This window comes from Vulpes vulpes, chromosome 1, assembly GCF_048418805.1.
Source record: "Vulpes vulpes isolate BD-2025 chromosome 1, VulVul3, whole genome shotgun sequence".
Lineage (NCBI taxonomy): Eukaryota > Metazoa > Chordata > Mammalia > Carnivora > Canidae > Vulpes > Vulpes vulpes.
In genome coordinates, this window is record NC_132780.1 from 196170698 (window position 1) to 196189776 (window position 19079).

The 19079-nt window shown below is 38.9% G+C and overlaps 1 protein-coding gene across 5 annotated transcripts in view; it reads left to right on the plus strand.

Moving 5' to 3' along the window:
• The window catches only part of RPF2 (ribosome production factor 2 homolog), a 45411-nt gene that overhangs the window by 13970 nt on the left and 12362 nt on the right, over nucleotides 1-19079 (plus strand). For 4 of the 5 annotated variants that reach the window (XM_026005808.2, XM_072738992.1, XM_072738972.1 and 1 more), the window contains 3 exons: nucleotides 1771-1852; nucleotides 2723-2799; nucleotides 10072-10171. In XM_026005808.2, coding sequence (XP_025861593.2) covers nucleotides 1771-1852; nucleotides 2723-2799; nucleotides 10072-10171 — 259 coding nt within the window. The remainder of the gene's footprint in view (nucleotides 1-1770; nucleotides 1853-2722; nucleotides 2800-10071; nucleotides 10172-19079) is intronic. The other variant, XM_072738981.1, reaches the window with a different exon arrangement.

Consider the following 19079-nt stretch of genomic DNA (forward strand, 5'->3'; position numbering starts at 1 on the left):
CCTGACCATGTATCCCTCCAGTAGCACTTTTTTTTTTCCAGTAGCACATTTCTTATACTATGATCTTGGAACTGCTTTAGAACAGAGTTGGCAAATTTGTGGGCCAAATCCCTGTTTCTGTGAGATATATAAACTAAGAATAATTTATATATATATATTTTTAATTTTTATATTTTTAAAGGTTTCTTTTTTTCTTTTTTAGGGTTTCTTTATTTAAAAAAAGCATGTAAAAGGCTTAAAAGTATTTACTACCTGGCCTTTTGCAGATAATTTGACAATGTTTTCTCTAGTTTGAACAAAAACTGGACTTCATATGTTGGAGAACAATAACAGATGAGTACTATAGTTATGTGAGAGGTAGCTCATGGATAGCTTTGGGGTGTTAGTGATAGTAAGAATGTAAAAAAAAATTTTTTAAGAAAGCATTTTCATTTATTTGGACACTTAAATTTTTTTTTTTTTAAAGTGGGTTCCACACTGGGCAGAGTGGAGCCCAGTGTAGGGCTTGAACTCCCGACCCTGAGATCAAGACCCAAGTTGAAGTCAGGAGTTGGACATCAACTGACTGAGCCACCCAGACACCCCTAAGAATCCTTTTTTGGAATGCCTGCTTTGTACTAGACATAGGATAAGGTACTTCCATGTATGACTTTCATGTGGCCCTTGCAGATTTTTGTAGGAAGGTCTTATTGTCTGCGATTTACACATGATAAAACTAATTCTTAGAAAAGTTGACTAGATCTGACAGTAAATGGCAGAGCCAGAATTCTTGGACTTTCTGATTCTACATCCTCTATATCAGGTGGATAGGCAGGTTTGGTAGTTTTTTGCCCCGTTTGCTTCTGCTTAAACACTGGAATGAATGAAAACCAAACTAGGAGTCCACACCCCAGGGAGTCCTGTAACCTCTAAAGAAAACTTGAGGCTTATGATCGTTAGTTCATCTAGAGTTAGAGGTTTAGGGGCCCCTGTGTGGCTCAGTCGGTTAAGGTCTGCCTTCAGTTCAGGTCATGATCTCGGGGTCCTGGGATTGAGCCCCACACCGGTCTCTGTGCTCAGTGGGGAGTCTGCTTCTTCCTCTCCCTCTGCTCTTCCTCCCTGCTCATGTTCCCCCCCATCTTGCTCTCACTTTCTCAAATAAATACATTTTTAAATCTTTAAGAAAAAAAAAGTTTTAGGCTTTTTGAACCCTGAAGTGTCCCTATTCATGTGTATCTTAATGCATGGTAAGATGTACCATTGATGATAGCAGTAATGTCTAATGAATAAAGGCGTTTATTCAACAAATGAAATAGTGTGTTAATCCAAAACTGCATAGTTGAAAATAGTCTCATTTAATTTATTAACCTAAACTTTCCAGCATATTTTTAGTCTTCAATTTATATATTTTTCTTAGGTACCTCAAATCAGAAAAATTGAAGTAAAAAGCTAGAAATAAAGTCCTTTTCTATTGTTTATTCCTGTCTAGTTCATTAAGTATTCATTACTGTTTTTATTTTTATTTATTATTTTTTTAAGATTTTATTATTTATTTATTCATAGACACAGAGAGAGAGGCAGAGACACAGGCAGAGGGAGAGAAGCAGGCTCCATGCAGAGAGCTTGATGTGTGACTCAATCCTGGGTCTCCAGGATCACGCCCTGGGCTGCAGGCGGCGCTAAACTGCTGAGCCACCGGGGCTGCCTTCATTACTGTTTTTAAAGTTCAGAGGTACAGTTTTTAAAAGTTCTTATATTAATGCATTAACTGGAGTTTCTTTGGTTTTACAGGAATTCTTTTCAAAGAAGTCAGATTGTTCTTTATTTATGTTTGGCTCCCATAATAAGAAGCGGCCAAATAATCTAGTAATAGGTAAATATCATTTACTTTATAAATATTGTTATTTACAGCTTGTGACTCAGAATAATTGATGGTATTGAGGGTTCAGGAGTAACAAGTGAGTGCTAAGCTAGTTTTTTAACATTTCTTTGTGAAAATGTTTCCTTTTTTTCTCTCTTTTTTTTTTTTCCTTCTTGTGACTTTGAATAAAATTTTTTATCTACCAGACTGCTGGTAAAGAATAGGCATGTAAATACTACTTTACCTAAATTTGCAGAAATTTTCCTAATATAAAACATATGTACCTCTTAAATCAGTGTTAGAGAAAAAAACAAAGTAGTACACCTAGCCATATAAATTAACCCTTCCTTAGTGAGTATTGACACTTGGTCTGGCATAGTCACTGGTGTAAGCAAGTCTCTTTCCCTCTGTGGGCCTTTATTTACTCATAAAATAAGGGAGTTTGGTTAAATAATTTTTAAGATTCTTTCAAGGCCAAGACTGCAACAATGTATTCTAGGTAGAACTGAAAGTTTAAGAAAGAGGGAACATATTTGGTGGGGCCTAAGAAGAAAAAAAGAGGCAGATTCTAACATTTTAAACATGCCAGTTTGTTTTTTTTGTTTGTTTGTTTTCTTGTTTTTGTTTTTTTTTTTAATTTATTTATGATAGTTACACAGAGAGAGAGGCAGAGACACAGGCAGAGGGAGAAGCAGGCTCCATACACCGGGAGCCCCACGTGGGATTCGATCCCGGGTCTCCAGGATCGCGCCCTGGGCCAAAGGCAGGCGCCAAACCGCTGCGCCACCCAGGGATCCCTTAAACATGCCAGTTTGAACATACCTTTAAAGTTGGATGTTTGGGAAAAATAAATACTTACAAGAAAATGTATTTTCCTTCTAGGTCGTATGTATGATTACCATGTGCTGGATATGATTGAATTAGGTATCGAGAAGTTTGTCTCTCTAAAAGATGTTAAGGTAAGATAGCATAAAAGTAAAAAGCATTTTGTAATATTGCTCTTGGGCAATAGTGACATCTTGTGGTGAAGAGTACTGTTACAGTTTTGTAACTTAAATAAGAAAACTATTTTTATTCTGTGCTCGGAGATTTAAAAAAAAAAGCGAGTTTCATTTTATCTTTTAAAATAAGGTCTGTTAGGATCCCTGGGTGGCGCAGTGGTTTAGCGCCTGTCTTTGGCCCAGGGCGCGATCCTGGAGACCCGGGATCGAATCCCACGTCGGGCTCCCGGTTCATGGAGCCTGCTTCTCCCTCTGCCTGTGTCTCTGCCTCTCTCTCTCTCTCTCTCTCTCTCTCTCTCTCACTGTGTGCCTATCATAAATAAATAAAATAAGAAAATTAAAAAAATAATAATAAAATAAAATAAGGTCTGTTGGGACTCCTGGGTGGCTTAGCGGTTGAGCATCTGCCTTCAGCTTGGGGCATGATCCCGGGGTTCTGGGATCGACTCCCACATTGGGCTCCCCACAGGGAACCTGTTTCTGTCTCTGCCTGTCTCTGTGTGTCTCTCATGAATAAATAAATCTTAAAAAATATATATATATTTAAAATATATCTATATCTATCTATCTATATATATATAGAGAGAGAGAGAGAGAGAAAGAATATAATACATATGGGGATCTCCTGGCAGTTAGACTTCAGAGTGATTATTAACTCTTGTCTGGGCCCACAGTTTACATGCTATCCTCTCCCTCTGATTGGTCACAACACCTATTTTATGGAATTTCAGAAATACCAGAGTTTTAAAAGTGAGCCCCGTTTGAAACCTAGGATACTTTAGCTGATCCTACAGTAGTTAGGCTGCTGTCCACCAGAATGCTAGTTCAGTACTTAGGTTTTGCATCTTTGTGACTCCTTTGTTTGAATGGTATTATAAAATAGAAGGTAGTAAATAGTCTTAGAAAGGCAGGAAAACTGTCCTGATTCCGCTTCTGGGTCCAAACGGGGCTTCTGCTCTCTCAGAATTCTGCTTCTGGCTTCTGTTCCATCAAATAGTTATTTCATTTAGATTTAGGAGGTACCCTGTGTAAGGCTGAAATTACTTTCCCTATTATGTAGATTTGGGGATTAAGCCCCAGAGGAATTCTCTTGGTGACCTGGAGTCATACATGTAGTAAATGGTATAACCAGAGTGTTGAAAGAATACATATTGAAATTTGTAATGGAAAGTTACATAATTGTTCTTATTTGTGGGTCTTTGAGGGTCATGGTATAGTTGAAGGAATTGTAAAATATATGATGACTCCTTTTCCTAGGCTCCCCTAAAAAGAGGACTGCCTTCCAAGTTTTCGGTGGGTTTGAGAAAGGCTCTCACCAGTTCCTTACTTAGTGACAGCAGCTTCTTCAGGTATAAGGTAGAACAGTGGCCTGAGATTAGATTTAGAGGCAGAATGTTTGGGTTGAAGGCCTGTGTTTGCCATTTAGATGATTTTTCGTGGCATGACAAATTAGTTACTTCCTTAACCTTCAATTGCAATCAAGTATTAAATAGGTATATAACAATATCAGGGGCACCTGGGTGGCTTAGTCAATTAAATATCCAACTCTTGATTTCTGCTCAGGTCATGATCTCAGGATCATGAGATCAAGCCCCTTCAGGCTCCATGCTCAGTGGGGAATATGCTTGAGATCCTCTTCCTCTGCCCCTGCTCATACTTTCCCCCTCACTCAAATACATAAATAAATCTTTAAAAAAAATTAAATAGATATAACAATATCAAATGAGATGATATATGTGAAAATGCTAATCAGTGAAGATAATACTTTGGAAGGTGTTTGGTAAAATGTGTAAACTGATGCTTTATTATGGTGGGAGCTATCATTTTATTACAGTTTGTCTTTCGGGCAATTCATGACTCCTTGGAGATGAGCACTATATCTCCATTTCACCTTCACTGTTGCTAACTTGGTCACCAGTTAGTGGGGTGTGAGCACTGGCTGATTATGCATGCCAACTCCGCCACTCTTTGCATTTCGCTTCCTAAGCAAAGAAATACTTCCAATACGGTGTAGCTTCTGTATCATACCACAGAACTATTATTGTCAGATCTTATTCTTAACAAGAGCCATTTAAATTGAATAATAAGTGTTCACTCGTGAAGCATATCCATAACTGTAAAAGTCACTATGCTTACATTGGCAGTTTCTACACAGACTGTTATTTAAAGTTTATTTTTTTAAATTCTTACATTCATTCATTCATTCATTCTTATTTATTTATTTATTTATTTATTTATTTATTTATTTATTTATTTAAAGATTTTATTCATTTATTCATGAGAAACCGAGAGAGAGAGAGAGAGAGAGAGAGAGAGAGAGAGAGAGGCAGAGACACAGGCAGAGGGAGAAGCAGGCTCCATGCAGGAAGCCTGATGTGGGACTTGATCCTGGGTCTCCAGAATCAGGCCCTGGGCTGAAGGCAGGCACCAAACCTACTGAGCCACCCAGGGATCCCTGATTTTATTTATTTATTTGAGAAAGAGAGACAGAGATAGCAATAGAGATGGTGAGAGACAGCATGAGCAGGTAGGAGAGGGAGAAGCACTCCCCTATGAGCAGGGAGCCTGATATGGGGCTCCATCCCAGAACCCTGGGATCATGGCCTGAGCCAAAGGCAGATGCTGAACCGCTTAACCGACTGCGCCACCCAGGTGCCCCTTTACTTATTTATTTATTTGAGAGAGAAAGAGAGAGCATGAGCAGGGGGGAGAGGGAGAGGGAGAAGCAAGCTCCCTGCTGAGCAGGGAGTGGGACACAGGACTCTATCCTGGAATCCTGGGGTCATAACCTGAGCGAGCCAAAGGCAGATGCTCAACCGACTGAGCCGCCCAAGTACCACCCCCCACCCCCCACCCCCCACCCCCGACTACTAGCTAGACCTTCACTTTTACCTCATTATTCCATTATAGCCTTCCATTTTTAGTTTGTTTTGGAATTGCATGTTACATTATCTCTTTTTCACATCTACCTCCTTATTTTCAAGACCTCTCCACCAGTATTTCTTTTTTTTTTTTTTTTTTTTTTAATTTTTATTTTTTATTATTTATGATAGTCACAGAGAGAGAGAGAGAGAGAGGCAGAGACACAGGCAGAGGGAGAAACAGGCTCCATGCACCGGGAGCCTGACGTGGGATTCGATCCCAGGTCTCCAGGATCGCGCCCTGGGTCAAAGGCAGGCGCCAAACCGCTGCGCCACCCAGGGATCCCTCCACCAGTATTTCTTTTTTCACTTGCCTGTTTTTATTGCCAGGCCAAACCTCATCCTCCTATTTACTCTCAAGCAACAGGTGATTCAATTCTACCAGGAAATTGAGTCATTCTAGGAATCTATGTTCTAAGATGTGGCCAAACTTCTAGGGATGGTTATTTTATGTAAAATTAGCCTTAATGAATGAGATGATTAAAATTTAAGGCTAGTTGGTTTTATTTTAGATAGGATAAGATATATATTGCAGGTGCCTGGGGACATTTTATTTCGGAAGTATGTATATGATTTATTAGAATTATTTCCTTTTTTCTGTTAAAGAAAGCTTAATTCAGGGGCAGTAAGGTGGCATAGTAGGTTAAGCATCTCACCCTTGATTTCAGCTTAGACATGATCTCAGGGTTTTCAGATTGAGCCCCACATTGGGCTCCATGCTCAGCACATTGGGCTTCCCTCTGCCCTTCACTGTGTATGCTTGCTTGTACTCTCCCTTTCTGTCTCTCAAATAATCTTTTTAAAAAACTTAATTCAGACTGTTAGTTCAAGAATGTCACATAATTACGATGTTTTTAGTTTACTATAGTCATAGTACTAATATAGTATTTTGAATTCATAGTGCCTTCCAGACTATTCAGATAAAGCTCATCTGTTGTAGTTTCTTCTAGTTCTGGGTTTTCACACTGTGAAAAATATTAGTGACCGAAATGTTAAATACTGTTTCATATAACTTGTTCAGTTATATTTTTTTGATGTGTATTCTGGGTCATAGAATGATGCTTATCACTACACATTGTGGTCAGGATGTTGTGTCTCTCTCCTACTGTCTGTACACTTAACAGGCCCCATAGACCTGGGAGCAGGAGCAGCTGGGTCAGGTTGGCACAGACAGTAAGTGGAAGAATCACTGGGTCTGGTGGGTCCACTCAGGCCCCAGATCACACAGACAGATCTTAGGCACACGTCCTAAGTGTAGAGAGTTAAGGTTCAGAGTCTAAAGCAGAGAATGTCAAGAAAAGTCATGGTGAACAGGGAAGCAACAGGTGACATCTGGTCCTAGGGCAGAGGATGTTTGTTTCTTGTCTGTTTCTAGATTTGTACAGTCCTTAATTGGAACCAGAGTAGAGGTGCTTAGAATCAATGGAAAGTTCAGACTAACACCCATTCGCCTTCATAAACTCATCATTCAGTTAAATAATTTTTTCTATTAGATTTTTTTCTTTTATTTTGGTGGCTTTTAAAGGTTTTTATTATTCACATCACATTCTTTGTATACAAAATCCCAAACTGGTGAAAATCTTTTATAGTAAGAGCTTCAACCATGTTGAGTAAGGATTGCCCATACTAGCTATAGGTTGTATGAAATTCTGTTACTTCATGTGAATGTTTAGTTGGTTGTTTACATTAGCTTTCATTTAAAAATACTGTTTATGTGATGCAGTAGGAAAGGCAACAGTGGTAATAAATAATTTAAAGAAATTAACTTTGGATTCTGGGATGCTGGCTATTAAAGGGCTATGTATGTTTTGCAGCAGTTTTAGCTTTTTATTTTATTCTTGGTATAGAATAATGTTAAAAAGTAGCCTGTGTCATTCTTTGACCACTTACTCATTTGCAATGTGAGGGAATGAAACAAAAAATTATTTTTTAGCTTAAAAGTTAAAAATATAGTCTCAAGTCTTTAGTTTTTATTCACTGTTCATAAATATAGTTTTAGGATAGTCAAAATATGAGAACGAATCACTGTAAGTATTGACTACTTACAAAATAATTTTAATTTTTGAGGGAGAGTATTAAGTCGCTTATTTTTTTTTAAGTCGCTTATTGATTACCCATGATAATGGACGATACACAAGCTTTAATCCTATCTATAATTTTATCTGCTACCATAATTCGATTTAGATATATTGTATAGGATGTGTCAAAATCATAATAACCAAATAAACTCCAGGACTTTGCTTGGGCCACCTTTTGAACGGTGAACTACAGGTCACAACGCATTAACTGTCAGTTCACCTACACTGAGGTTTGTGGAGACGGTGGCTCCCAAACAGGTTGCAAATAAATTTAGGATGGAACCTGGCGTCACCCTGAAGGAATTCTAACTTTGCACTGGTGGGGTAGTTTACCAAGATGGTTTCAGAGCAGACTAACTTTACACGGCACATTTTTTAAAAAGACACATTTATTCAGCGTCATGATCAGACTTACCACATTTAGCAATCAACAGCATGAGTGCAAAAAAAAAAAAAAAAACTACATTAAAAAACCCTTTGTTGCTGGGCAGCCCCGGTGGCACAGCGGTTTAGCGCCGCCTGCAGCCTGGGGTCTGATCCTGGGGACCCTGGATCGAGTCCCACGTCAGGCTCCCTGCATGGAGCCTGCTTCTCCCTCTGCCTGTGCGCCCCCCTCTCTCTCTCTCTCTCTCTCAATCAATAAATAAAATCTTAAAAAAAAAAAAACCTTTGTTGGAATGCTTTACATTTTCCACAGAACAGAAACTAACCTGTTACACAATTATTCACAAATACTGTCCTCGAGATTTTTGCCCATACAAACGAGTAGTGTCTGAATATCTCTTTTTTTTTGGTAGCAGCTAGACCCTGCCACCACTATGTTTGGCCGAGTTCATAGATCTGTTGTAACCTGTAGCTTCCCTGTCGGTTCTTTGCCTCCTGCTAAGGTTTGTTTCCTGGCAGTAATTAAAACCTTCTGTCACTGCCATAGCTGCTGCTGCTGGAACCACCATAGCCACCCTGGTTTTGTGGTTTGGCAAAGTATTGGCCTCCACCACCATAGGGGCCAGAGCTTCTGCCTCTAGAATTTCCTCCTTTCATGGGTCTAATATTTGAAGATGGATTGTTGTAATTGCCAGAATCATTATAGCTTCCACCATCTCCAAAGTTGTTCCCATTATTATGAAATCTGTTAGAGCCATCCCCCTGCCACTGTATCCACCACTGCCTCGACTGCCACTGAAGCCACCTCAGTCAGTGAAGTTCCCTCCACGACCAAACTTGTCATTCCCACCAAAACCACCTCCATGACCACCACCAAAGTTTCCAGAACCACTTTGACCTCTTTGGAGGGAGCACTAGCCATCTCTTGCTCAGATAGGGCTTTTCTTACTTCACAGTTGTGGCCATTCACAGTATGGTGTTTTTTAATGTAATTTGTCTACAGAGTCATGGTCTGTTACAATGTTACAAATGTTACAAAAGCAAGACCTCTCTTTTTGCCACGGCTTCAGTCATGTCATGATCTCAGTCACTTCAATTTTCCCATACTGTTCAAAATAATCTCTTAGATGATGTTCTTCAGTGTCTTCTTTAATGATACCATCAAAAAGCTTTTTCACAGTTAAATGGGCTTTGAGAATCTTCTCTTGAGATGGCCTTCTTTGGTCCTGCAACTCCTCCATCCACCTGGTGTGGCCTTGCATTCATGGCTGCATCCACCTCTTCCACAATGGCATAGGTGACCAAAGCCTCTGGAGCACGTGACGTTTGGATCCCTCATTACACACAGTCTGTAAGCGTTCCCCATTGCTCAAAATGGCTCCTCAGACTTTCATCAGTTCGTTTATTTGTTTATCTATCTATCTATCTATCTATCTATTTATTTTTAATGGTTTTTATTTATTCATTCATGAGAGACACACAGAGAGAGAGGCAGAGACACAGGCAGAGGGAGAAGCAGGCTCCACGCAGGGAGCCCGACAGGGGATTTGATCCCGGGACTCCAGGATCACGCCCTGGGCTGAAGGCGGCGCTAAACTGCTGAGCCATCAGGGCTGCCTTCATCAGTTCTTTTAAAGCTCAAACCTCTTACAGAGATTCTGAAGCTGCTCAGACTCTTTGGGAGATGCTGACTTAGACACGACAGCAATGGGGGGGGGGGGGGGAGACTTTAACAACGGTTACTCAGTGGTGTCCACTGCCATAAAGGAAGTATTGACTACTTTAAAATCAGCTTATAAACAATTTAGAGTTGATAATTATATCTTTTTTTTTTTTTCATTTCCTAGAATAGTAAATGTCCCGAGGGAACAAAACCCATGTTAATATTTGCTGGTGATGATTTTGATGTAACAGAAGACTATAGAAGGCTGAAAAATCTTCTTATTGGTAAGCATTTTAGTACTTCTTAGCCCCAGGGTAGCTGAGGTAGGCAATCTAGGGCTGTCATTGGTAGCACTTTGCCACTTGACTGTAGATGCACAGCTTTTTCTTTATTATGATCTCTTTCTTTTGTCCCCCGTTTTCATTATTTGCTTTATTCCCCACTAGGAGCAGGGGAGAAGTTAAGGGATTCTTTACTGCATAGACCATTATTATTTTTTGATGTTATAGTAACTTCAGTATCAACCTATTTATAAAGTGTTTTATGCTTTATGAAATGCATATACCCATTTCCCATCATTATTGGCATCATTAAAGTAAATTTAGAAAATTGAAAAAAAAATATTTTTTTTTAGAAAATTGAAAATTATAACTTAGTTTTGTTTTGCTTTTTCTAATCTCTCCTAATTTCCTCCCTCCTTTTTCCATTTAAAAAGTGGCTTATTAAAAAAAAAGTGGCTTATTGAAAATATATTAGGTACATTCCTATTGTGTTTTTTTTTTTTTTTTTCTGATTTCATTCTTATTTACCTAATTTCATTCTTATTTACCTGATTCTTGCAAGTTTCAGATCAAATTTCTTCCCTGGAAACCTTCAGTGACTTCCCAGCTCTTTTTCTTTTTTTTAAAGATTTTATTTTTTATTTATTATGAGAGGAACAAAGAGAGAAGCAGAGACGTAGGGAGAGGGAGAAGTAAGCTCCCTGCAAGGAGCTTGAGGTGAGACTCAATCCCAGGACCCCAGGATTTCGCCCCGAGCCGAAGACAGATGCTCAACCACTGAGCCACCCATACGTCCCGACTTCTCAGCTCCTTTTACTTCATTATCATTTTCATCCCTAAGTGCCAGGCGTGTACTAGGTACTTTATATGTAGCTTGATTTTCATAAGCTTTATTCTCATAATCTTGTAAGGTTGTCTTACAGGTTACTTAGTCAGTTACCGTTGTTCCTAATGATTTATGTATTGACTATATCTTTTCCTTAGTGTTCAGAAGTCACCTTAAAATCCAGCATATAGTTATTGTCATTGTCTGGGATTGACATTAAGTTTATCTATTTTTTTTTTAATTTTATTTATTTATTCATGATAGTCACAGAGAGAGAGAGAGAGAGGCAGAGACATAGGCAGAGGGAGAAGCAGGCTCCATATAGGGACCCTGACGTGGGATTCGATTCCGGGTCTCCAGGATCGCGCCCCGGGCCAAAGGCAGGGGCCAAACGGCTGCGCCACCCAGGGATCCCAAGTTTATCTATTTTAAATCACTTTTTCTCCCCTTTATTGAAAAGCTGCCATTATTCTCTGTAATTTCTTAAAGGTTGCTAATATTAATCCTACTTAAAATTTTGTGATCACATTTGCCAGCTCTTTTCTAACTCTGGAGAGTAATTTAGTTTGTCCCTAGGGATTTAAACTCTTCTGAGGGGATCCCTGGGTGGTGCAGTGGTTCGGCACCTGCCTTTGGCCCAGGGCACGATCCTGGAGACCTGGGATCGAATCCCACATCGGGCTCCTGGTGCATGGAGCCTGCTTCTCCCTCCCTATGTCTCTGCCTCTCTCTCTCTCTCTGTGACTATCATAAATAAATAATAATAAAAAATTAAAAAAAAATAAACTCTTCTGATATGCTAACATTTTTTTCAGGTTTAAATAATTTATTCCATTTAAGCTTTTCTTGCACCATTCTTACAAGCTTTGCTGCAGTGTTTTGGTTGCACTTCTTTTGGCTTTTTTTTTTTTATAGGCATTTTTTTTTAAGATTTTATTTATTTATTCATGATAGTCACACAAAGAGAGAGAGAGAGAGAAAGAGAGGCAGAGACACAGGCAAAGGGAGAAGCAGGCTCCATGCAGGGAGCCTGACATGGGATTCGATCCCGGGTCTCCAGGATCGCGCCCTGGGCCAAAGGCAGTCGCCAAACCACTGTGCCACCCAGGGGTCCCTTCTTTTGGCTTTTTATATATACTTTGCCCTAGACTACTTTTGGAAAGTTGATGGAGTATATGTTACAAATAAATTATTATTTTTTGGTGCACATTGTTTTTATTAAAGAACAGGAACAGGACCTATGGGCAGGAAAAACTACCTATTATAAATAAATTAAATTACAGACATGCTCTTTATGAATCTAAGCCAACTGGGGTCCTTGGGTGTCTCAGGCAGTTAAGCAGGTGATTGAGGTGGTGATCTCAGGTTGTGATCCCAGAGTCCTGTGTTGGGCTCTGTGCTCAGTGGGGAGTCAGCTTGAGGATTCTCTCTCTCCCTCTGCCCTTTCCCCCCCACTTACATTCTCTTTCTCTCTAAAATAAATAAATCTTAAAAAAAAAAAACAATCCTGAGCCAACTGAAAAACATTTGTGGGCAGACACATTGCTTTCATTTTCCTCATGATTATTTATGGTCTTATTGTTGGGATTGCAATTTTCAAAACTTTTCATTTCTCTCGTCAATAATGGCTATTTGGGGGGCACTTTGCTGGCTCAGTTGGTAGAGTATCAGACTCTTGATCCTGGGGTCATGAGTTCAAGCCCTGCATTGGGTGTACAGATTACTTTAAAAAGTAATTAAAAAATTATCTTTTAAGAAGAAAAAAAAGACCTGAGTAGTGTTGTAACCTGTTAAAAAACCTTACTAAAGTTCTTGAGTTTAGTGATACTCCATTTTACAGGTGGGAAAACAGAAGCTTAGAGAGGTAAAGAGCTGTTAAGTAGGTGAGCCAAAATGAAAACCAAAGCCTGAGCTTCTCTGCCTCCACTGTCTTGCCTATGCTGAACAATTGACTCATTGCAGCCTTTGCTATAGATTTACTTGAATTTTTCATGAATTAAAAAAAAAAATGCATGAAAGGCAGTGACCAGTATTTCCTTCTTTGAATATTACACACCCCAAAATATCAAGGGTGATTTTTAGTCAAGATTTCCTTTTTCTTGTACTCCATTGGTGCAAATTTTCTGCCTTTCTTCCCCCTACTTCTTCTGTATAATTGTTAACTGTCAATACATACTTATTAAAAGAGAAGGCTTTCATTTGCTTTTAAGTGGTTTTTATAAAAACTTACTTCGTGTTTCCACTAGATGGCAGGAATAACTCATAATGCAATGGTGAAGGGAAGGGAGTGAAAACTGAAAAGGAATCTGGGGAAAGAAGAAAGGTAGAGGAATGAAGTGAGATTGTCAAGTCCCAAGGGAAGTTAGTTTTTAACATAAATAGGAAGTAAGACCAGCTGCAGAGTCCTTGGTGTATGTTTTGTATTCATATGAAATAAAGTAGAACAGTAGGTAAAGAGAATTTTATTATCAAGGGCTTCCTTCCTTTTAGGAAGTTTTGGGTTTTTTGTTTTTTGTTTTTGTTTTTTTTCAATTGGCCAGAAAGAAAAGTTAACTTATTAATAACTTTAGTGTTTTTATGCCTGGTACCCATGTTCATTCTGAATTTTGTTTTTGTTTTGCTTTCTTAAATATACTCTATAGATTTTTTTAAATTTATTTTTTATTTTTTTAAATTGTTATTTATTTATGATAGTCACACACAGAGAGAGAGAGGCAGAGACACAGGCAGAGGGAGAAACAGGCTCCATGCACCGGGAGCCCGACGTGGGATTCGATCCCGGGTCTCCAGGATCGCGCCCTGGGCCAAAGGCAGGTGCCAAACCGCTGCGCCACCCAGGGATCCCTACTCTATAGATTTTTAGTGAATCTTAGTGGTGTTGCTTTTCTTTATAGGAAATCAGTAAAATATCTGTTTTTAGATTGCATCCTAATTTTTATGGTTACTTTTTTTTTTTTTTAGATTTTATTTATTTATTCATGAGAGTCAAAGAAAGAGAGAGGCAGAGACATAGGCAGAGGGAGAAGCAGGCTCCCTGCAAGGAGCCTGATGAGCGACTTGATCCCAGGACCCCAGGATCACGACCTGAGCCAAAGGCAAATGTTCAACCACTGAGCCACCCAGGCGTCCCTGGTTACTTTTTGATAATACTATTTCTTATATACAAAGATGACAGTATATCAAGTAATAGGTTAGTTTTATTAAATGTTCCTTTAAAGTCTTAAAATTTAACTACCTAACTGGGTTGTTTTTTCTAATTGCCTTTCTCTATATCAGTGGTGTTTTTAATTTTTTTAACCTTTCTCATTTCCTAATTCTTATTCTACTTGAAAAAAATATGTTGATGAAAATAACTGCCATAGATTAGGTCAGGTAATCTGCAACTTTACAAAGGTAATCATATTAGTCTACTTGGGCTGCTATAAAAAATACCATATACTGGATGGCTTTTTTCTCAGAGTTCTGGTGGCGGAAGTCCAAGATCAGAATTTCTGATGAGGACTCTTACTGGCTTCTTGCTGTGTACTCGCCTGGCTTTTCCTTCATGTCTGCGTGGGAGGAAGGAAGGGAGAGAAAGGGAGAGTGTCAGCTTTGTAGGTTCTCTTCTTAGGACACTATCCTATGGGACCAGAACCCAACCTTCTGACATGCCTCATTTAACCTTAATTTCTTCCTTAGAGGCAGTTTCATTAGGAGTTAGGACTTTAGCTATGAATTTGGCAGGGATTGGAGGATAGAGGGAGCAAAAATCAGTTTATTATGGTAATATTCCTTTGTAGATGAAGAAATTGAGATCAGTTAACTTATTTGTCTAAAGTAGAGAATCAGGATCTAATGTATTCTCTAACTTCAGATATCTTGGTCTTTGTCCCATCAGTGTCCTAATGAAACTTCTGTGCCCTTTCTCAGTTTATTTAGTCATGGACGCACAGCCATACCTGAGATCTTATTTTTACTTGGAATTGATCCATTGAGAAAGGTCCAAGCTGGGGCTTTCCTTCCAACCATTACCAATTTATCTTCTATTTAACCAGGTTATCTTTATCTGTACTTATTAATATCTCTTTTTTTAATCTCAACCATCATTCCTGCCCATTTTAGGATCAGTCTTTTCAGCAATGCTCTGAGTTTCGATACCTTTTAATTCATTGCCCCTTTGATTTTTCAGATTCCTCCTATACTTTCATTGCTCCATTTCTGGAATCACCTGTTTCTCCAAGGAGCCCTGAACTTTTTTAAATTGAGAAATTATTTTCGAAATCACAGTCCGTGTGCTAGGGATTGTTTCATGACTCGTCTTGTTTGTACACTTTTTTAATGAACAGAACTATGAAATCTGTTTTGTTTGTTAAGATAAAACATATTCCTCAGTTCATATTGAAATTTCTAACTCAAATTTAGGACAATAAGATCTTAACTTCTTTGACTTCACGTATGTACCTTCTTTCATCCATGACAAAAATCCAATGTAGTAATGTATTTATTTTATATTGTACTAACCATACAGTAGTCTCAATAAAATCATATTATTAAGAATAATATGAATATTGAGTGCAGTTGAAAGTTTTGTGGTTTTGTTTTTGGATTTTTTTGTAGAAAATATATTCTTTTTTAAGGATTTTATTCATTTTTAAAGATTTATTTATTCATTCATTCATTCATTCATTCATTTATTCATTCATGAAAGACACAGAGAGGTAGGCAGAGGGAGAAGCAGGCTTCCTGCGGGGAGCCCCATGAGGGACTTGATCCTAGGACCCCAGGGTCACAGCCTGAGTGGAAGGCAAATACTCAACCACTGAACCACCCAGGTGTCCCCAGAAAATATATCCTGTTAAGAATATATGGTCAGAGATACTTGGATGGCTCACTCAGTTAAACACTCAACTCTTGATTTCAGTATCTGCCTAGGTCATGGTCTTGGGGTCATGAGATTGAGCCCTGTGTCAGGTTCCTTTTTTTTTTTTTTTTTTTTTTTAAGATTTTATTTTTTTTATTTATTTATTTTTTATTTTTTTATTTATTTATGATAGTCACAGAGAGAGAGAGAGAGGCAGAGACACAGGCGGAGGGAGAAGCAGGCTCCATGCACCGGGAGCCTGATGTGGGATTCGATCCCGGGTCTCCAGGATCGCGCCCTGGGCCAAAGGCAGGCGCCAAACCGCTGCGCCACCCAGGGATCCCTTTTTTTAAGATTTTATTTATTTATTCATAGACTCAGAGAGAGAGGGGCAGAGACACAGGCAGAGGGAGAGGGAGAAGCAGGCTCCATGCAGGGAGCCCGACGCGGGACTCGATCCCGGGTCTCCAGGATCACACCCCAGGCTACAGGCGGCGCCAGACCGCTGCGCCACCGGGGCTGCCCTGTGTCAGGTTCTATACTGAGTGTGGAGCATGCTTTGGATTTTCTTTGTGTCCCTCCCCCTGCTCTGCTCTTGCTCTCTCTCCCTTACAAAAAAATAAAAAGGAATATATGGTCAAATCACTGTGGTTTTTGTTTTTTTAAAGGTAGATTTATTTATTTATTTAGAAAGCATAAGGGTGGGAAGAGGGAGGGGGAGAATCTCAAGCCAACTCCACGCTGAGGGTGCATCTCTATGAGGAGTTCAGTCCCAGGACCCTGAGACCATGACTTGAGTAGAAATCAAGAGTCGGACACTAAACCGACTGAGCCACGTAGGTGTCCCCAAATCACTGTGTTTTGAAGTCACTTGAAATAGTTCTTTTCTGTACAATCATGATCAGTACACAGGTTCATTTTTTATTTTTAAGGATTACTTTACATTTTTTCATTTTAAATTATAAACAACTTTTGAGGCATAATTTACATACAAGGAAGTCTACGTATTTGAAGTTTTAAAATTTGATGGATTTTGACATGTATACACCTGTGAAAACACCATGGAAGTCAAGATAGAGAACCAATTACACCCAAAAATTAGCCTGTGCCTTTTGCAGTCTATCTATCCTGTTTCTGTATTCTAAGCAAACATTAATCTGCTTTCTGTCATTATGAATTATTTGCATTTTGTAGAGCTTTAGGTAAATAGGATCATACAGTATGTAGTTGTTTTGGTCTGGTTTCTTTCACTCAGTTTTGAGATTTGCTGTATCATTAGTTCATTTCTTTTTATTGCTGAGCAGTATTCTACTTAGAGCTATTCCTCAATTTGTTTATTTCTTCATCTGTCAATGGACATTTAGATTGATTGCAGCTTTTGATTAGATTAAAATTTTAGTCAGGGAACACCTGGGTGGCTCAGTGCTTGAGCATCTGCCTTCTGTTCTGCTCAGGTGTTGGTCCCGGGGTCTTAGGATCGAGTCTCACATCAGGCTCCCACACGGAGCCTGCTTCTCCCTCCGCCTGTGTCTCTGCCTCTCTCTTTATGTGTCTCTCATGAATAAATAAATTAAATCTTAAAATTTTTTTTAGTCAATTGAGCTGCTGTGACCATTTGTGTACAAATTTTTGTGAGGGCATAATGCTTTGATTTCTTTTGGGTAAATCCCTAGCTAGGAATGGAATAGTTGGGTCATTTGAATAGTGTTTAACAGTTAAAGAAACCATTCTCTAATACGGCTGTACCATTTTACATTCCCACGAATAGTATATGAGAGCTCCAGCTGCTCCATGTCCTTGCCAATACTACATTATGCTGATGGTAGTGTGTTTCTAGAGTCAAATCTACAAAGTAAAGTAGTGCTATTATTGAAGTTGTAATTTGAATTTTCTGATGACTAATTATGTTAAACATCTTTTCATGTGCCTATTGGCCATTCGTATATCTTTGGTGAAGTGTCTATTCAAATCTTTGCCTTATTTATTAATTTTTGGAGGTTACTTATCTTCTTGGGCACTAAGAGGGGTGTGTGTGTAATAAAGTAGGGATATGAGTGTGTGTGAGAGAGATCCTTTGTCTCTTTGTCTGACATGTAATTTTTGAATGTTTCCGCCCAGTCTGTGGCTTGCTTTTTTCTTTTAATGATGTCTTCAAAGAGCAGATGTTTTTAATTTTTGTGAAGTCTTTTTTCCATTTTTTTCTGTAATGGTATGTTCTTCCTATATTACGTTTAAGAATCCATTGCTTATCCCAAGATCACAAAGATTTTTTTTCCAAGATTTTCTTCTTGAAGTCTTAAGAGTTTTAGATTTTACATTTAATTATGATCCATTTTGAGTTAGTTTTTGTGTATGGTGTGAAGGAAGAGTCGATGTTCTTAAACCTTTTTGCCTTCTTTTCATTCTTTCTTTTTTTCCCTTTGTGTTCTTTTCATTTGTTTGTTTACTTCATTCAGAGGTGGGGTGCAGGGAAAGAAGGAGAGTGTCTTAAACAGACTGCACAGAGCTGATACCAAAAGTTTGACATTCAACCAACTATGGCGCCCAGGTGCCCCTTCCTTTGCATTTTTAAACGCTTATGGAAAAAAACACATATGCCTGTAGCATTTGCATTACAAAAGCTGTTTCAAGGTAAACGGAAATGTACATATCTTGTTCTCCAGAAAGACTGACTTTATTAGTGCTACCAACACAGTGAGCAGGCTTTATTAACTTGGCCCCTGAAGGAGAGTCAGATTTTGACAAAATCATTGGAAACTTGTTCATTAATTATGTTGCAAATTTAGGTCAAAATACCTTGAGGGGCGCCTGTGAGGCTCAGTGGGTTCAATGTTAAGCAACTGCCTTCAGCTCAGGGTATGATCCCAGGGTCCTGGAATTGAGCCCCACGTTGGGCTCCTTGCTGGACAGAGAGTCTGCTTCTCCTCCCTCTGCCTGCCACTCCTCCTGCTTGTGCTCTTGCGCGTGTTCTCTCTCTCTCTCTCTCTCTCTCTCTCTGTCAAATAAATAAAGAAAATCTTTAAAAAAGAGAGAGAGAGAGAATACCTTGAAAAAGTACATACTTTGTTTATAAAAATTTCCCTGAGAGAGATTTTTGTTTGGGAGAGTAGGGAAGGGTGGTGTATATATGTGCATATATACACTGTGTCTATTTTATGCACGTTAGTGATTTTCTTTCAATTAACCACAAAAAAGAAAATGCAAACAACAAAGGATGTGTATGTCCATGCATAAGATGATTCCCT